We start from the raw sequence: 20,367 nt of genomic DNA on the forward strand, positions 1-20,367 counted from the left end.
TAATGATAACATATTTAGAGATTAGAGAAACTTATTTGCCACCAAGTTGCTTGTGCACTGAAATCATACAATGTGTTGCTCTTCTAGGTTTAATATTTAACTCAAATTTGCATACGAAGTAATTTACTTTCATTCACTTTTCATGCCACGGAACTTAATGTTTTTTCTGAAGAGAAAAAATTAATTTTAAACAAGTTAAGATGAGTTTCCTGTGCTGTGTGCATGTTCTTGCGTGGCATCTTTCCACAATCTCACAAATGTAAGTTTTCAGCTTGTTCATCTACGATGGAATGGTAAGTTTCTCACCTCACACCAATCATATGCCAATAGGTAAAAGATGACACACTCTCCTCCAGTGACGTATGAGGTAAATCTCTGCTGCCATCTGCTGTCCCAGGAAAAAAAAACACACAATGTCTACCTAACGCTTTGATTTCTGACTTTGGAGAAATATTCATTAATCATAAGATCACAAAAACAACCTGAAACCAAATATTTAAACATTCTACATGCATCTACTGTACACATTAGGGCTGGGACTATATGATTTTGTCCCAATACTTGGATGCTGATTCATATATATATGCAATTTTGTTTCATTGTGATTCTACAAGCAAATCAATAGTAACAATTATTGCATTTTTAATTTCTTTATTTTCCTCATCCAAAACCAAAATTGTAATCATACACTTCTAAAAACATAATACTAGTAGTGCTCTGACATTTATTTCAACTGCACATTGTGTACACTATAGTGTTAACCTGTGATCACATATGCTGAGATGGTAAAAATGAAATAAATAAATAAAAACCCTCAATTCTGGGGATGTCGATTTTGAATGAAGTCACAAAATAAAAAATACATTTTAAAAATCGCAATATAACGTAATATAAAAAACTTTTCACCGGTTACCAAGGGTCTTTTAACCTTCGGATTTATCATAAGGCAAGAGTAAGGAAATGTGTGTGTACTAGTGTGTGTTTAATGCAAAGACAATCGTAGCAGCTCAGGTCGAGCCACTACTCTGATCTTTAATTTACGTTTATTTATCGTACACTGACCAAAAAAAAAGGCACCTTAATATTTTTAATACACAAAATCAACAGCCTTCCAACATAAAGGGGCAGACGAAGGGGCGTGTTGCAAGCATTGAGTTTTAGCCTGTTTCCAATTGTTGTGAGCAGTTGTAAAATCGGCGCAACTGTTAGCTGGAAAAATACACTGGTTATCACTAGTGTATATTTTGTGTGTTTTATGTACAACACAAGCACATCCATCATTACGACACATTCCAAAAACTAATGCTCAAAGGAATCCTGTACTTACGCAACAATTATCCGCTGAATGGATGAAGAAACAAGAAGACAGTCATCAACATCCCCGCCAAAAAAAAAAATGGAACAAGGGCAATAACTCCCGAAAAAATAATTGCACACTTCTCATTTTCGAACTCCATCAAGGTATCGATACCCTGAAGCCACACACTGAATTTGGTTATCCTATCTTAAACAGTTTGAGAAAAGCTGTCCCCTTTAACTCAGACGGACGGAGCTCAAACCTATATCCCCCTTCTACACTTTGTGGCGGGGGATAAAAATACCACTATACAAAAAGTCAGCTAGCTTCATGCTAACGTCTATGAGAAAACCCATGTATATGCTCATTCTAACATTTACCGCATTCGACGGTGATTCATATAACACACCGTTTATGCTTAACTTTCACAAACACATTCTTAGGAGTGTTATCAAACAGTACACTTAAATATACTCACAAGCTAATGTTTTTTCAAGCCAAAAATACAAGAACTTAGTTAGTACAGACCAGTAGGCCATGGGCTTTCAAGATGGAGATTTCCGACTAATACAGTAACAGTAGCAGGTCAAAACACACAAACTTACCCAGAGTCAAGAAAAACAGAACAAGGGCAATAACTCCAGAAAAAATAATTTTACACTTCTCATTTTCGAACTCCATCAAGGTATCGATACCCTGAAGCTACACACCGAATTTGGTTATCCTATCTTAAACAGTGTCTGAGAAAAGCTGTCTCCTTTAACTCAGTCGGACGAAGCCCAAACCTTGATCCCCCTTCCACTTTGTGGCGCGGGATAATAAAGTAAATAAAGACAGACAAAAGTCACCATGTATTCACTTTTATTGCTTTTGCAAAGACCTGCCACAATGTAGAAGTCATCATTTAAAACAACATAAGGTATATTAAGTGCTTAGGAGGTCAGGACTCTCCGTAAAACATTATAAACCATATGAGATGAGAGCTGATGTCGACAAGAACAGACTTTGGACAAATGGTACATTAAATCTTGGACTTGTGAAAGTCAAACACACACAGACACGACAAGTGTGTAGGGTTTGGAATTGGCAGGTAGTTTTAAAACGTCAAAGATGTCGGTGGTGCCGACTTTGCAAACAGGTGCGAGAACAGAGTTACTAGGAAATAATGGCAGTCTGTCTTTGGCATTGGTGTGCCACTGTGTGTACATCTACATCCGTTCTCAACACTTCAAAATGATCCGTATGAGACTAAAAGAGATTCAACAAGGCACGTAATAAGCACATGTCCGTCTAATGTTGACACAGACACCAAAAAATGATTTCACAAATAGATCTTTGACTGAATAATATTACCCTCTCAGTCCATCGGGCTGCACAGTATGGAATACTTATTGCTAAACTGGATTCCACCTTTTCAAAATAAGACCAAAAATACTAGAATATTATAGTTCTTACATATACAGTAGAAATATTTGCATAAAATGATTTGCAACAATAAACAATCTTTATACCACACACACACACGCACAATTTCAACAACAAATAGTACAAAACCAAGTGCAGCTACCAATTATTACTCTTTCCTATCCTGCACCTTTGGTGCATTTTATGATTGACAGCTTCTATTAAAATAGTTTTGACGCCAGCGACGAGACGATCGCAGCGACTCCTCGCTTGACTTGTGACAAAGTGACCGCAGTCAGAAATCCCTGCAGACTTCTGAGTTATTTTATAGACTTTTCTATTTTTATTTTTGAACGAGAGCTCTATAAATACTATAGCAGGAGAACCAACAACGCTATTGTTAACTTTAGTAAGAAACTATAATGGCAAAGTGCTTACTGTACAGTACAGACGTCCTATGGCCTCTGAAGTTGGGTTATATTTAAAAATAAAAACAAAAATAATTAAGAGCACGTTACACTCACGTAGACAAATAGAATAATATTTCTTTAAGATCGCTTTTGTAACGAAGCGTTTACAGTGAAAGCAACGAACCAGCTTTTGAGCAGCAACGTCAACACTGACAGGGAGAAATGATTCACAGACGAAGGAAGGTGTGTTTCAGTATGTTTTACACTGCTGACGGTACCTGAATGGCTTTCATCTGATGTGGTTGGTTGGAAGCTGGTGTAGTTTGAGCATTGGCGCTGATATTCAGCACAACAGTTAGAATCAAACACTTAAAAATAAAAGGAGACACTATTAGAAATGAAAACTCTCAGTGAGCCCCCCACCCCACCACTGCCCCGCCCCTCCCTTCCGTTGGCATCTGTCTTCATGGATGACAGGAAAATGAATCGATGGAGAGAATTCCCAGGGCAGTAACAGCAAAGTTGTGCTCTAACAGATCGTCGTGTCAGCTGCTCGTTTTTGTTTTGTTTTAAAAGTCAAAATGGACTCACAGCTTTTTTTTTGGGGGGGGGGGCTTGCCTGTTCTCCTTCGGTTTGAGATCAACCTCATGATGGCTCATCAGTGATGTGACGGAGGAGGAGGAGGAGGAGAGGAGAGTCAAAGGAAGGTCTCAGCAGTGGAGCTTCCTCCAGGCGTGTCCGGGCTGATGTCCACTCTAACGCAGGCTACTTTCTCCTGGCTTTGCAACAGAAAACAGGCTGCAGGTGAGTACCGGTACTTAGGAGTGATTAAGGAGAAGCAGGATGGGTTAGTGTTGAACGTCAATACAAAAGAAAACAGGCTTTTTAGCAAAAGCACTCACTTGGTTATGAGAAAACTGTGAGAAGTAATGGCTGTGTGATTAGTTCAATGTGTTTTTTTAACACTCCATTCTTGCCTTAAAGCTTTTAATTTTGAATTGTTGTTTTTAGATGTGTGCTGTGAAGTCAGGCACTTCTGTGAAACATGACAAGGCATTTGACTTTTTGAAAGAACCTGAAGTTTGAATATTTAATATACTAGTTCAATATTCGACAGTGAAAAGCCGTTCTATCTTTTAATTTCAGCTTTCAACTTACTCTGGTATCCAAAGCAGAACATAATGGTGACGTCATGTGTACTTCCGGTTTCTTCAAAATACAACGTCATGTCGTGTTTCTTGGCCTGAGGTGGTTTTATTTGAGGCCGATGACAGTTATTTTGAAGCCTGAGGCCGTTTCTTATGATGGCGTTTGGTTTGACAAATGAGTCAGTTTGTTGACAGAGGTTTTCCTGATACCAGATACCTCACTCTGAGACCTGAGGATGTCCTAAAATGTACACCGTACTCCTGTACATTTTAGGCAGGTGTTTGAAGATGCAGAAAACTCCCTCTATTGGTTACATTCGTTATTGTTCAACAGGGACAGTCCCTGTTTTTTCACTTGTTTTCCAAAAGGCAGACTTGTGGGTCAGAAACAGGACCGTTTCCAAGAGTTTATAACCTGAGGTTGCAGGGAGAGTGAGCCCTTTCTTTAGTTATGCTGCAATATATTTAGGCTTCTGTGGACATTTCTTTCCTTCACCTATGGCCTGTAGTCGACTATAAAAACACCTCCTTTCAAACTGAAGCTCAGTGCTGTGCGTTGGAATTTAAAATGCTCTGGAAATTAGCTTGAATATATATTTTTAGTCTAAGGTTTCCAATGCAAAAATTAAAAACAAAGCAAGCCATTTGATTAACTGAAACCATTTTGGGCACATGATTTACCGACCGCAACCTGAGCAGCGTTTAGTGACAGTTTAAAGGCCACACATGCTTATATTCCAGCAGCATCCTTAAACATGCTGAAGTTAAAAACAAAAAAAACCCTGGTGTATCATATCATCATGAGGCTCAGGAAAAAAGCTTGAGCGATGTACACAGCTACCTTCAACTACACATGACACTGCACTCGAGTTCATTGCCATGAGGGTCGTTTTCAGAACAAACACACCCACGCACTCATAAATACACAAAGAGAAAGAATAGACATGCACGTTAACGTCAGGACACAAAACTACGGAGAAATTAGATTTAAAAACGCAAACAAACTGCACAAATTTGCACAAACGTTCAGACAAGCCACAAACCTAAGATCTTAAATGTAGAAGTATCAGAAATATTGTCTATTTAAGAGAATTGTGCTCATATCTTTAGTTAACTGGACAGAAATGAACTTTTTACAAGCTCCATTCCATCAAAAAAGAAATGAATAATTTGAAGCAGTGTGTTTTAAACGCTGTGTTTCATTCTGCTGATACAGACAGTCCTGGCCATGCACCGACTGTCACATGATCAGTGAGCAGAGTTAATATGCGACTCAGATGGTTCACATCAGACACGCACCCTACTGCTACCTCATCTTCCATTGGGAGGCTTTGGGTCACTATTCCTATTGTGTATGATCTGTTCGAGATAATAAGACATCATAACAACAACAACAACAACAACAAACAACTGACCACCAAAGAAGAAGCGACGGGAGCATTTTAAGGAGAACAACATGATACATGCTAAGCTACAGCTGTGCTTTCATGACAGGGCAGTGTGGACGTCTTATAAAGACTAAAACATCATTTCAGAGAATAGAAGTCACACCTCGCTAACCATTAGCCATATTATTTTGCCTTCTATCCCACAGGTTGATATTAGAAATGCACCAAAATGAAAATTATTGGCCAAAAATTAAAAAAATGATTACACCAATTATTAACACTGTTGCATTTATGGCTCCGACTATGTACTAACCTCACTAAAATCAAGACATTGCAATTACATAAATTAATATTAATGCACACAATGTAAACAATGTACAATATAAAATAAAATACAAGTTAAACATAAGTACATTAAAAAAATAACGTAATAACTGAGTTGGCTTCTGAAAAAGAGTTAAATTAAATATGTTTTCCAATGAAAACACACAGTGCATGCACATTTTAAGCAGCTTTATCAGTCTTCTCGTTGCTCTACTTGTCCTGCTCCGTGCACGTCTCCATCTCTCTCCATGCAAGCTGCTTTATTTCCACATCCAAGTAATAATCTTAATAATGCGGATCAAGATCTCGGTGAAAAGTTTTCTGACAGACTCTAAAACCTAATTTATGCTTATGACACGTAGTTCGGCCTGACGTGCGCACAGCACCTTCAAATAACCCACAGTGTGACACACAAACATAAATTGCACTTATGTGTGAACTTTTAATTGTTTACACTCTGTGCTCTGTCTCAACCTCTGCTTACGAAGTGCTTTAGGACTCAGATCAGATGTACTGAAATACGTTCACACCACATACACGTTGGCTCGCGTCACAAAAAACATCCTGTTTCGGCCGGGTTGTTTTGGTGAAAAAAGTGGGTGAATTTTCCCTCCCTATAGTTGATTTCCCAGTCAGCTTCATTGGAACAACACTCACCTCCCTGAGAGCGTTTTCACTGGCATGTTGAGTCGATCGGAACCCTCGAAGCTAACGCTGATTCCCAGTTCTTCTTCCTCTTGCAGTCGTGACTCTTCCTCCTGAAGGAAAACAGATTCCAAACTAGTGTGACGCTACTTGCAGGTATTTTACTTTGAAATACTTTTTAACTCAGTTTGACTCCATAATAAAGAGTTGGTCATTTTGAAAGCTCTCTGCTTTCTCAGTTTCGGCATTATGAAGAGGAAGTTCATCATCCAACCTTAAAATAAATATCAATAACATGATTATTTTTTACACATCATAAAAACGTATCTTTACCAGCTTTTCACGAGCTTTCTTTTTCTTGTCGTCCTCTTTTTTCTTCTTGCTTTCTGGCATCAGGTCATCCAACCAGCTCAGCTCTCTCTTGGTGAAGAAGAGGTCGAGAAGCTTCCGGATAAAGACCAGCGCCAGAACCTGGACACGCACAACACAAACACACAGCAGGATTTTTCTACTTAATTTTTTTTTTTTGCCACCATGATCCTCTCAGGATTTTTTATGAGCGTGGACTAATGGTTTACCATCATGGGGAACACAACTGCAGCTGCGGAGGCTTTGATGACCCAGAGAAGAACCAAACAGGTGAGTTGCACTAAGGTGAAGACGTGAACCTTCCACAGTGGCACGTAGCGCAGGTAGATCAGGTCGGGCTGGTGCTTGGAGGGCATACCAAACAGTTTGATTCTGTCAAAGAACTTCAGAGGAGAAACAAATGGGAGATCACTCATTTATCCATTCATCAGAGGAAACATGGCAGGACATTTGCAAAGAGGAAAAGAAAAATGGGATTTTACCTGAATGCCCTTGAGAGAGGAAACACCCATGTAGAGAAAAACTCCATACAGGACGGGCATTGGAATAAACTGTAAAAGGCAAATTATAAAACAAAAACTTAATAACTCCCCTTATTGGGCCTTAAAAACATCAAACATCTCCTCTGTACCTTGAGTACTGACGTCATGAAAACAGAACAACCCATGAGGACGAAGATCATAAACCCAGTGACCCGTTGCTCCCGGATTCCCAGAAACTTGGGTTGCTCTCCTGGTGCGGAGCAACCCGACTCCACCTTCAGGCTGTTGACGTGTGAGATGGAGAGAACGGTCGCAGCCACAAACCACGGCAGACCCATGATGGAGCAAATTCCCAGCATTACTGAGACAACCAGAAGGTCCAGGTGATAGCCACAGCCTTTCTGTGGGACAAACAAGGAGCAAAAGAGGCGTGGCTTGGATTATACACAAAGAATTGGCTAATTAGCTAGCCTTCTGCTTTGTTTTAGTGCTGACCTTAAGTTTGTGCTCTTTGCGGTTGATGATGACTGCAGTGATCTGCTGGTCCATGAAGATGAGGATGGTGCAGAGCAGAGCAGGAAGGGCTGAAACGAGCAGCGTCCACCATGGATTATCTCCTAACGGGTCCATCAGCCAGCCTCGGTTTTTAGACGTTGGCTGTGGAAAACAGTTTGGACTGTATTTACTGCATGAAGCATATAGTCATTTGATAGAAATATTTAAATCTCACATGTCAGATATAAGGCCAAATAAATGGCACCGATGATAAACAACCTTAGACATACTTTTAATAGATGATATCCACCTTTTAAATGGATTACATGTAAATAAACCTCAATTCAAGTCCAGTAGATATTTACAAATTTACACTGTGTGTGTGTGTGTGTGTGTGTGTGTGCGCGTTAAAAAGAGCCACTGTGCAGTAGACACTGTTTTATGTGAAATTGATTGACAATGTTTTGTTATTCCTGTGAAATGGATTCAGTGCAGTCAATAAATTCAGAATTTCTTCAATGACATAGATATCGTAATGTATCGTAGATGAAATTTCCCACAATATATATCGATTATCGCAAAATCGCTGAATCGTGAAAAAATTGTTATCGTGGGGAAAAAAATTATTGTGATGTATCATATCGTATGGTACCTGGCGATACCCAGCTCTGGTTTTTAACATGTATGTGTAGCCGTATCATCATGAATAAAGGAAGGACACCTTTGATCACTTTACACTTTGAACATCAAAGAGACAAACATGGGGCGTGAGCCTACCTCAAAGCGGTCAGGAACGTTTAGTTTAGGGGACGGGATCCCCATGAGATAGTCCACCATCACCATGATCATGATGGTGATGAACACAGCAAAGTCACTGATAGTGGAACGCACCTACATAGAACACACACACACACACGCACACAAAGAGGGAGGAACAACTGCGTCAGTTATTCTGCACTAACAATAATCCCTAAAGTCACATCACTTTTGATCAACATTGGAAACCGTAGCTATTTAGAGTGACTCAGCTGTTTATGATGAGGAATAAACACAATTATCCCTCATGAAATCACATGGGAAGCTTTGGTTCAATCTGTTTCCGATGTGTTTCACACATATGACTACCTCACACAAAAAACTTTTACTCATTTTTCCCCCATCGGGTGTTTTCCCCCTAATCATTAATACAAATCTAAGCTGAAAATGACCTATTTAGAATTAAACATAAATATTGATCGAATTACTAATACAGATATATCTATAATAAAGATAATATGGAGAAAAAAAAAAAGAAATCAATGCATCTGTAATCTTTAGTTTTTAAGATAAATTTCTGACATTCAGGGTGGGAATCTGTAATGTACTTAAATAGAAAGATTTACTGAAATGCTAAAGCAGTTTTTTTTCAACATTGAGGTCGTGACCCCATGTGGGGTCGCCTTGAATTAAAATGGGGTCACCTTAAATGTCTAGTTTTTTAAAAATTATTATTCATTTTCAAATTAACACATCACACACAATATCAAACAGCTGTATTCTACACTTAAACTTTCTCAAATATAAATCTAGTTAAAATAAAATGCAGTATAAAAATATCTGAGGTGGTGCTTCGTGCCACTTTGTGCACTAATCCTGGCTACTCTGTATTTTTAACACACTATAACAAACATGACTAAAAACTAAATCTTGAAGAAATATCTTTGGGGTCAGCAGAAATGTCTGATATCAAAATGGGGTCACGACCCCAAAAAGATTGTGAACCTCTCTGCTAAAGGGACTCTTGATTCAAATACCATATTAACTAGTGCATCAGATTTCCTATCACACCTGAACTCATCACTGGCTGTGTATATAAATGATGATTTCCTGCTTAGATTAAATTCTTTATTCTTCTTTTATGACTAATAACAAAATGCTGACGGTTCCTTCATAGATACACAAGTAAACTCAGGTCTGACCTTTGTGGGAAAGTATCTCTCTGTCTTAAACTGCTTAAGGAATGAAGACAAGAAGAAGGTGGTGAAGAAGAGGATGATGGACCAGAAGAGAACATCAGGGATGTAAGGCCCATGGTGGCCACAGGCAGCACCTATGAATTCCCCATGGAGCGATTTACACATCTGTAGAAGAAGAAGAGCCACAAATCACAATTTACACAAGAATATTTGAACTTGAGTTGTTTAATTCATTCATTAATTAGATGGTTTACTGAAACACAAAATCCTGCATTGCATGTGCTTGTGTTTACTGTGGGCAACACTAGAGGTCAGTGTAAGTCCGCCTCACCGATACATTGAGATCATCCCACGGGATGGACTCGGGGGTGTAGCCTGTGCTGTTCCAGTGCTGCAGGAGCTTCTCTGAAGCGTTGAATGGTGGGGAACACTGGCACCTGTTATTTTATTTATCAGACACACAATCAAAAGACAACACTTCAATCCTGCTGCAACACAACTGAACATGTAGTCTGCTGAGAATCCTTTGAAATCTGTTCCTAAAATGGCAGATTTTCACCAAAAATGATGAACACTGGAGACATTACCAGATATATTACTTTGCTTAAAGTCATATACCACACCTTCAAACACTGGAAATTGTAACTAAATGGGAATCATAAATGTTGGAGAAACTGTGGCACACAAATAGGCAACACTGCTCACATTTACAATTTTCTGAGGCATGTAAAAAACAAAGACAATTTTGGGACGAGGTTTTTGAAGCTCTTGAAAATATATTCCATCAAAATCTAGCTAGAGTGGGAATTCTGGGCCTAAAACCAGCAGGAATTATAATAATACATTTTATTTAGTGCTTTTCAAAAGACTCAGACACTTCACAAGTTAAAGTCTTTTTAACTTTTCTTTATACGCTGTAATTGTTTTCAAGGAGTGGCACTCTAAATAAGTATTATCTGGGGACCCCATGTAATAAATAAATGACCCCCCAATGTCTGCTTTTTATGTGGCGCATTCGCACGGGATAACCGAAGCCTGAGATTTTGCTGAAATTTACAGACATCTCCCGGATATGATGTCAACGCGCTGCGTATTGCGTAACATTTGTTCACATTATTTTCAACACGGCGGGCGCTAAGAAGAAAAGTAGACATTGGATGCGACAAGAAACCTTAAAATTAATAAAAAATAAAAATACATGCATCCCAGAAACAAAACAACGCGTAATCACGCATCAGATCCCGCCCATTTCTGTTCAAATCACAGAGCGGCCTATTCCCATTAGATTAGTATTATCACAGGACCTCGGAGTTCAGCAAAATATAGTAGGTAATTTGCGGGGGAATTTTTAATTTACAAATTACTGACATGGCCGATTCGCACGGGATTAACATCACAGACATTCTCTGCAATTATTACAAATCACATGTGGTCCCAAAGTAAAACTAATCCCGTGCGAATAGGGCACAACAGTGTGTTAATAGTTAGCCCATAGTAAATTTTGTCAAATTCTTGCGTAAATGTTAGTATTTATCAATATTGTTGTTTAAAGCTTTTTCTTTTTGCACTCTAAAATGTTCACATATTGTTTGTTAAAAAGTAGTCAAATGAAATTACATATGTTTTCCCTAAAATGATAAATAATCATGATTAAAATATTGATCCACGTAATTGTGATATTCATTTTAGCCATAATCGAGCAGCCCTACGCCAATCACAACACAGTATGGATACAGCTGTAAAAATTAAAAAAAATAATAAGTTAGAAACTTGTTGTTTGTAAATGTACCAGTTGTCTATTTCAAAATAAAAAAAATTAGTTGTCATAAAGTGAATGAATGTTCAATTGTTTACTCACGAATACAGAGTCAGGTTATCCAAGTTGTTGTTCATGTTGACGGGAAAGTATTCCCCGAGGTGAAAGAGCTTCTCCAGCGCCTCGTAGATGAAGATGATGCAGATGAGCGCTGCGAACGCCTCCTCCGTGAAGCGTGTGATGTAGCACACTAACGAGCTAGCATCGGTGGCTACCAAGATGAGACACAAAAAGGCCGTCCAAAGACCAATGCTGGTCCGAAGAGAAAGGTAGGACAGGTGGTAGTCACTGAGAGGAAGGAAAAGGTCAACGTGAGAGTGAGCGGAAGAAATACAAGTACCATTATCATCCATTGGAGCCATCTCACCTGCAGAACTTAAAGAGGATCTTCTCAAACACGAGGACAGGCCCGGTGCTGCCCAGGATAGTGAGAGGCTGGCCTGCGAATAGAGAGTACGCCACTCCCGTCAGCGACGCCCCAAACAGAGACTCTATTGCACTCTGTGGACAGAGAGGGGACGGAGTGAGGGAGCGAGAAAGGGAGAACTGGGAGTTCACACAAAGGAGAACAGAGAAGGAAAAGCTGACAGAGAAAAGAGACAAATGAGAACTTTAAGCTACAACTTGGAGAGTTTTGATTAAATAGACGTATTGAGGTTATCATTGACATATTCTTGACATATTTCCACCCTATTAAACACTTTGGAATGTGCAGTTTACTCAGATATTATACACAGTACACCAGCCTATAGTTGCTTTAACTTCATCTGGATAAACGAAGCAAAGACGCAGCACACAAGCATCACATACCGTATCTACTAAGAGTAAGGAAAAAAAATTTATTCATGATATGGCACTTTTTTTTTTTCTCCTTCTTTTTTAGGTGAAAAAAAATAAATAAAATCAAAATGAATATTTTTCCCCAAAATCATTTTTATTTTGTTTTGTTGTTTAAAATAGATTTTTTGTTGCTTTTGAATAGAGAAAATATGGAAATGAAAATTTCAATAATCATTACAATCAAATTGCAATACTTATAGAATCACAATGGGCACCCAAGTATCGTGATAAACTTATATCGGGACAAAATTATATCATCCCAGCCCTAATGTGTCAATTATCAATTTTCTTTGATATCATATTTGCATCTTCTTACTGAATAAATGCATGGAATTAGATAAAAACAAAGACACAGCAGGGCTTTCTTAAGTAAAACAGCTCAAGTTTCAGTCAAGTGCAGCACAAACAAGTATTATTATCCTTAGATCTTTACATTTAAAGTTGAAAATTGGCTACACACTAGTAATCAGGGCTTGACAACTTCTTTTTTTTTGTTGCTTACAAGCAATTATTAGTGTTTTTTTCCCCTAGCTAAAATAACTACCTGGTAATTAATAGGGGTTGGGCGAAACACTGATTTTACAATACGATATGACAGAAAATAATGTTCATAATAATGTGGCTCGTGTTTAACAATGCGATACAAGATTTTTGGGAAGAAAAAGACAAAAAAATAAATAAATAATTGCAGTTGGAGGAAAGGTTTAAAGATTACCTCTGGATCACGTAGAGTGGCTAACTGGTTAGCGTCATAAGAAGTGGATGTTGATGCTGTATTTCTAGTATTTTATGAGGACTCACTATGTTGCCTTTCGTTGCCTCCCCCAGTAAACCTCCAAACGTGATGACGGGGGACATGCAGGCGCAGTACAGGAAGAGGATTGAAGCCAGACACTGCAGGCTGAATGAGTCCCTAATGTCACTCCAGTAGAACGGCGCCTTACGCTTGATATCCATGATCAGACCTCCGAATATCCTGAAGGGAAAGAGTGGAAAGTTAAATCAAAAAGATAATATTTGTGATTGTTTGAGATAAATAAAAATCAAAACAATGTTAAAAAAAAGTGTGCTAGAGTAATACGAGCGGCTGAAGAACATCTGTTTGGATGGTCATTGTCCTTTCTTATCCCTCTGCACAGGGAAAAGAAACTGACTTTGTTTTTGTACTAAACGATAATGTCTGGTAAACAAAAATGCATGTTCGACAGCGAAAGTCCTCGAAATTTGTTCAAACTTCCTAAAGAAGAGTCTACTCGCCAGAAGTGGTTGGAATTTATCTCTGGGAGCACGTGACACACCATCCAGCATCCGTTAGTCTGTGACCGTCACTTTACAGAAGACTGCTTGGTCAAACTTGGCCAGTTCCAAAGTGGATTGTCCAGTAAATTATGTCTTCAAACCGGAGCGATTCCCACAATAAACCCCACTGATGAAGACGCCACAGCCATAAGTAAAATAAACCTCTAGCCAAATGTTAGCCATACTCACTTCTTTGTCTTTATATTTGAAATACATTCTCTGGAACTGATTACAAAGTGTGGTGGGCGTGAATGTTGCCCATGCTGCCGGGGCTCTAGGGCTACGTCATGAAAAAGGAGGCACTCACACGGGGAGAGGCGGCGCTCCGAGAAACCGTGTGTCTCAACTTCCGGGTTGAAAGAAAATAAGTAATATATCTTAATAAATTAGTATGTTATTTTGCAAAATGTAAAATATTACCCATACTTAGCTGGAGTTGATTTTGGAAGGTCTTAATATAGCAATGATACAGGACCTTTAAATCGCAATTGCAATAATGAGGAAAAAAAATCGCAATTAGATTATTTTCCAAAATCCTTCAGCCCTATTTCAAAGTAACTTCCGAGCCTGTTTTTTGAATCCACACTGAACCAGTGAACAGTGCACTGCTCACCGTCCAGTCCTCTGCAGCTCAGGCCCTGCACAATGTTCCTCTTCTTTTTCCAGCTCGCCAGCAGGTGACGCCGTGCCATTAGGCTGGGAGGGTCTCTTCCTCTTTGACTGTGGGTCAAATAGCCTTTTAAACACATTTCACTAAAGGTCTTTTTTATTATTGTTGACATTAGCTGTGAAAACGGGCTCCTGCCATTGTGATGACAATGTGGAGATAAACATAAAAACCTCGAGATCATTGTTATATTGTGTCATTTGTTGCTTGGCATTGGTAACTCTGCATTCACAAGTACTGACCTGAGATGGAACATTCTTGGGGGGCTCGATCCGGATGGTGGGGTCCCATTCTCCAGGAGGGAGGACCGTCACCTGATCGAGGAACTCATCGATCCCAGAGAGTAGATCAGTGCGGTCTTTGGCCTTGTAAGCCACGTCGTGGAAAATCTATTCAAAAATATTCAGGTGTTAAGACTTCATAATAAGCGAGATGTAGAGCGGGCTGATAATCCCTCTGTTCTTTGTGGCACACAGTGTAACACAATGCAACGGTGGGTGGTTCGTTCATTTATAAAACCAGGGCTTTTCACAAGTGGATCACAAGCTGAAAAAATGGTTATAAAAGGCTCAGCGAAAGTGTGATTTTGGTCTAATCATTATTTGTCAATAAAATACACAATCTATCTTATTTGTAACCACAGTTGTAAGTCTGGGACAGAGACAGACATTATCATTATTCATGTCAGTATTTAGAATAAAAAACAATCTAAGCATTAATAGAGGAAAAAAACAAAGGATTTTAGTTGGTTTATGATGCCGTTTTGTAGTTACCATCTTTTTGTATACGTATATTGCGTTATTGTGTCTATTTAGAACCATTTAGTATATCTAACCCATGTTGTTTTTTTTCTATTTTTGATCAATCATTGTGTTTTTTGTTGTTTCCTTTTGTGTATTTTCGTTATCGTTATTATTCTTGTGCACCTTACTTGTCATTTTGTGTATTTTGGTTGTATTTTTGTGTCTTCTTCCGTCACTTTGTGTACTTTCGGTTGTCTTTTTGTGAATCTTTGTTGTCTTTCGGCTATTTTGTTAACCTTTCTTGTCATTTTATTTTTGTGTTCCTATGTATGTATGTAGGTTCTATGTATTTTTGTTGTCCTTTTGATTACTTTCCTATCATTTTGTGTATTTATGTTGACCTTTTGTGTATTTTCCTGTCATTTTGTATATTTCTGGAGTCATTTTGGTGGATTTTTGTTGTCTTTCTGCTATTTTTGTTAACCTTTAGTGTCATTCTATATATTTTTGTGGTCCTTTTGCTTCTTCCCTATCATTTTGAGCATTTGTGTTTTTTTTTGATTATTTTCCCATTTTCATTGTCCTTTTTTTTGTTTCATTTTTCTGTCATTTTGTGTGTTTCTAGAGTTAAGTTTGTGTATTTTTTGCTGTTTTGTGTATTTTTCTGTCATTTTGTGCATTTTCTTCTAGGGCCACACAAAATTAGACTGATGGCCGCATATGGCCACTGGGCCACTCGTTGACCATGTCTGTTCTAGGAAAACACAATAAATATAAGTGGATCAAAGTCATCTCACCTCATCTGTCATCAGGGTGGCCATGGATCTACCAATTTCATGGTACTGTGGTCCATTACCATGTGGACCCAATAGCAGGAAAAGAAACCTTGGAACATAACACACATCTTTACAATCATTAAACACACTCACACTCTAGATCCTGTGTCTTTACTGGGAAACAGGATTATAAAAACTGCCACAATTTAGCAGGTTGTTGTTTTATTAACACCACATGATCAGGGAATTATGGTTTAAGCTTTGGTAAACCATCTCCTACAGACCCAGATTCATGAATCACCTGGTGGGCACAGGTACCTCCGTGAGACCTGTGATCAGCACGGCTGGTGACAACCGTACGAAAGCGATGATGGGCTTCTCCAGGAAGTCCACTTCTCCCACCAGCACGTTGGACGCCTCGGCCCCTGGAGGAATCTTCTTCATGAAATTCATGTCCACCTGAAAGCAGTGATAGGGAAAGTTTACACTTCAACATGCAGAAGAACACTAACGATTGGATCACACCAGGGTTGGGGTCAATTACATTTTTCAATTACAATTATGTCTTCAATTATTTATCTTTTATCTGTTTTCCTCCTGAAAGTCAAATACAATGACGTTCTCAATTACTGAAGTGGAAGTACATTTAATCACAATTACTGAGCCTCTAATAAATAAGCCCATAAAACGTAATCTTCCTCTTGTGTTAGCTTTCTGTTAGCATCTTTTATGATAACGGGTTAGTTTGAAACATGTCTTAAAGTCATCTAATTTGTTTCTCATCTCTTGGTCACCTCGTTAGGCTTCCTAATCAATTAAAATATTGGTAATAATATTTTTGGTGTAGTTTTTACCCCTTGATTTCAATTTTTTTTTAAAATGGTAAAATGATCCTTAAGATTCACAGACAGGTAGTGGAAAAAGTTGATATTATAATGTATTTTAATTACAAATACATCATAATTGTAATTAATTATCAATTAAAACTAGAATGTTTGCATTTCCTGAAGAAAATGCAAGTGAGGATGCAGGTGCTGGCCCGCATCGCACTGCATTAGCTTAGCATCAGCTAGCATTAACCTAGCTTTAGCCTAGCATTCGCCCAGCATTAGCTCAGCATTCACATTGACCTAGTATTAGCCTAGCATTCGCCTGGCATTAGCATTAACCTAGCATTAGCATAGCCTAGCAATAGCCCAACATTAGCACTAACCTAGCATTAACTGAACATTAGCCATAAGGTTGAAAAATGTTTAAATGAGTTGAAAAGGTTGGAAAAACTTTTAAAAAGTTGAAATGGGTTGAAGGTGGTAGCTGAACATGTTAAAGGTTGAAAGGTCAAAATCAGTTGAAGAATGGCTGGGGATGAAGGGGTTAAAAGTTGAAAAAACTCAAATTTCTAATAGAAATGAATGGGAAAGAAAACATTTAATAAGTCAAAAAGTTTAAAAGTTACTAATCACAAAAGCGATAGCATACATTTTGAGAACTTTCTGAATTTTTTGATAGCTTATTTGTCAAAATGGGACAAACGGTGTAGGAGGAGTTAACACATAATAATAGTGAGGATGCCTCCTGCATCATAAATGACCCCAGCCCTGGATCACACACAGCAGATGAGCACATGGGAACATGGGAATGGCAGCAGGTCGCTAATGAATGGAAGGTGGAAGCCACGTTAAGTACTGAGCAAAGGTTGTCCATGTTTTGTGAGCCATTATCTTTTTTTTTGCTTTGAAATGAATAAATATGTTCTGTGGTTTTATTTGAATGATTCAAAGCATGGCGACAATCTTTTGCTCTCTGAAAAGAGAAGACTGTTGTTTCCATTCCTTTCTTGGTAAACCATGACTCATATAAACACAGCGTCGCGTGTCTTTGGCTGTGGTTACGTGTGATTTTATAACAGCGACTACTCGCAGCACTCTGCCATTTCATTTCATGGATGAGGGAGAGTGGATGACTGCCATGCGACGAAGGCGGAATTTAAAAAACTAAACAGTTACATAACAGGAAGTCTTTCATTTGGATGATGGAGATTAAAAAGATGCTCGGCACTGGAGCTTGAGATGTGATGTTTGGGCAGTGATGAGACACTGACAGACTCATGGGTCAGTGGGTCGATTCCACCGTGATGGACTGGTTTCTGTGCTCAGTACTGGGAGCGGGTTACCTTGCTGAAGTCGACACTGCTGCCTTCTCTACTGACCCCTACTTTAGATGGCCTCCTCTCCACCATCTTGTTTCCATCCAGGTTGACTGGGACTGAGTGTTGAGACACCAGTGGTCCTGGGAGTGAGAGGGAAAAGGAGGAAGATTTACACTGAGTTTAGGATTTCAGAGGCAATGCCTGAAGGCCACAATGTCAACTTTAAAGTCCAGTGCAGGGGTGTCACACTCATTTTAGTTCAGGACCAGTTAGATCTCAAGAGGGATTATAGGCAGAAGTCACTTCAACAGTATTAGTGGCCCAAGTTTGCACTTCCACTAATAAATAATATATAATGTATGTAAAGCAAAGACAATATCCAAGCAATAAGTGACACATATCAGTCCCTGCAACATCTTCACTTCATTTTCCCTGATTTTTGAGACAAATTCTTATTTAATTTGGACATATTTTGTGGAATAATTGCAAGACTTTTTGAATTGGAGACTGTGATGTAAGCATGGAAAAACTAAGCACTGGAAATTGATGTGGAGTTTCATTGAATTTGCGTATTTGGAGGGAACTGAGAAATCTATAACTGAATTAGTTGGTAATTTACACAATGATTTAGGCCACATTGGATTCTCTAAGACCTGGATTTAGTCCACGGGCCTCGAGTTTAAAGCATTTCCTTGAATTTTTTGTGTGCCAAACAGGGTTGGGCTGAATTACATTTTTCAGTCACAATTAAATTTTCAATTACCCATGTTCAAAAATAATTCATTTACAAATACAGTGACCAGCATTTTTTCCCAATTACAAGTAAACTACAATTATGTTTTATCCTTAAAGTCAATTCTCGCGTTCTCAATTACTAAACTTCAGTTACAATTAATCACAATTACTGAGCCTGAAATAAAAATCCTAACCTGGTAATAACCTTCCTCTTGTGTTAGCTTTCTGTTTGCATCTCTTATGATAATGCGTCCAAAATCAGCTGTAAAATACACTAAAAACTAATAGATATCATCTAATTACTTTCCTATCCATACCCCTCGATTTATATATATATATGTATTTTTTTTTTCCATTATATGAAACAAATTTGTTGTTAACTCCATATGTGTAGAACTGTACATAGAACTGTAACATGGTTCCTGAGTTTTGTGTTAAATTTTAATTGACAATATTTATAGAATTGCCATGGCAAGTACACTTAGCAAATCAATTATTTGAACTCAATTACAATTTAATTACGATTATGACAGCAACCGATTTAAAAAAAAAAAAATTACAATTGCAATTATACTTGCATCATAATTGTAATTAATTATCAATTACAATTATAATTAATCCCAACCCTGGTGCCAAAAGTAGGCGATAAATTCATGTTATTATTAATGTTTTTCATACATTTATATGTATTGTAATCATTTTTCTCATGGAGATGCTTTAGTTCATAAAGTGTATTCTATTTAATTAAACCCATAAACAAATAGCACTGCTTCTATATAACAACCTCTAGATCATATTCAATCACAATCCATCAAAAGAGATTTCATATTTCCAAAAAACATTAATTCCGACATGATTTCCTGTCATTTTTGGCCAATGGTTGAAGGACATGCTTGTGCTCCTACCAGTTCACTTTCCTCCCACTTCTCCCCTTGGCAGTGTCAACATTTCCGGCTACACACTTGAACACTTGGTATGGCATAATATCATACCAGATACAGAACAAGCTAGCACTCAGAGTGACATGAGAGGGGGAGGTGGAATGATGGACCGACGTATCCGTTTCAAAGGATAGAAACTCAACACTGTCCCCTGACATCAAACCCTTTTTAAACCACATTTTCTCTTCTTTTTTCTTTCAATCAAACAAACACACCAGCCATTGTTTAGCAGTCAAACAAACATGAAAAGAAGTGCATCTAAACATGCTTTTCCTTTCATTTTTATGGATGATGATCCTCTTAATGTTGTACACATTCTGATTCCATTGATCTGCCTTAGAGAGTGACCCTGTTTGGGGTAGTGGGGGGTAACTGTGAGTACTGAACAGCAGCCTGATTGCTCATATCCCCGCTAAAGCCTTTAGGAATATAGGAGGGATTATATTAGGTTATGTCTGCCAACACACTTCATTCAGTAGGGCT

General features: G+C 38.3%; 1 protein-coding gene across 10 annotated transcripts in view; it reads right to left on the reverse strand.

The window, feature by feature from the left end:
• Positions 1-2,141: 2,141 nt before the first annotated feature.
• LOC114472031 (sodium bicarbonate cotransporter 3-like) overlaps positions 2,142-20,367 on the reverse strand; it is a 52,145-nt gene continuing 33,919 nt past the window's right edge. For 4 of the 10 annotated variants that reach the window (XM_028461077.1, XM_028461080.1, XM_028461084.1 and 1 more), the window contains 19 exons: positions 18,233-18,348; positions 16,361-16,518; positions 16,081-16,168; positions 14,783-14,929; positions 14,487-14,593; positions 13,376-13,550; positions 12,102-12,235; positions 11,777-12,022; positions 10,250-10,355; positions 9,922-10,083; positions 8,741-8,854; positions 7,964-8,125; positions 7,618-7,869; positions 7,469-7,537; positions 7,196-7,369; positions 6,951-7,088; positions 6,630-6,730; positions 5,560-5,619; positions 2,142-3,891 (listed from right to left, as the gene is read on the reverse strand). In XM_028461077.1, the coding sequence (XP_028316878.1) occupies positions 3,810-3,891; positions 5,560-5,619; positions 6,630-6,730; positions 6,951-7,088; positions 7,196-7,369; positions 7,469-7,537; positions 7,618-7,869; positions 7,964-8,125; positions 8,741-8,854; positions 9,922-10,083; positions 10,250-10,355; positions 11,777-12,022; positions 12,102-12,235; positions 13,376-13,550; positions 14,487-14,593; positions 14,783-14,929; positions 16,081-16,168; positions 16,361-16,518; positions 18,233-18,348 (2,591 nt within the window). In that variant the 3' untranslated portion in view covers positions 2,142-3,809. The remainder of the gene's footprint in view (positions 3,892-5,559; positions 5,620-6,629; positions 6,731-6,950; positions 7,089-7,195; positions 7,370-7,468; positions 7,538-7,617; positions 7,870-7,963; positions 8,126-8,740; positions 8,855-9,921; positions 10,084-10,249; positions 10,356-11,776; positions 12,023-12,101; positions 12,236-13,375; positions 13,551-14,486; positions 14,594-14,782; positions 14,930-16,080; positions 16,169-16,360; positions 16,519-18,232; positions 18,349-20,367) is intronic. The other 6 variants (XM_028461081.1, XM_028461086.1, XM_028461079.1 and 3 more) reach the window with 4 other exon arrangements.

This window comes from Gouania willdenowi, chromosome 11 (genome assembly GCF_900634775.1).
Source record: "Gouania willdenowi chromosome 11, fGouWil2.1, whole genome shotgun sequence".
Classification (NCBI taxonomy): Eukaryota; Metazoa; Chordata; class Actinopteri; order Blenniiformes; family Gobiesocidae; genus Gouania; species Gouania willdenowi.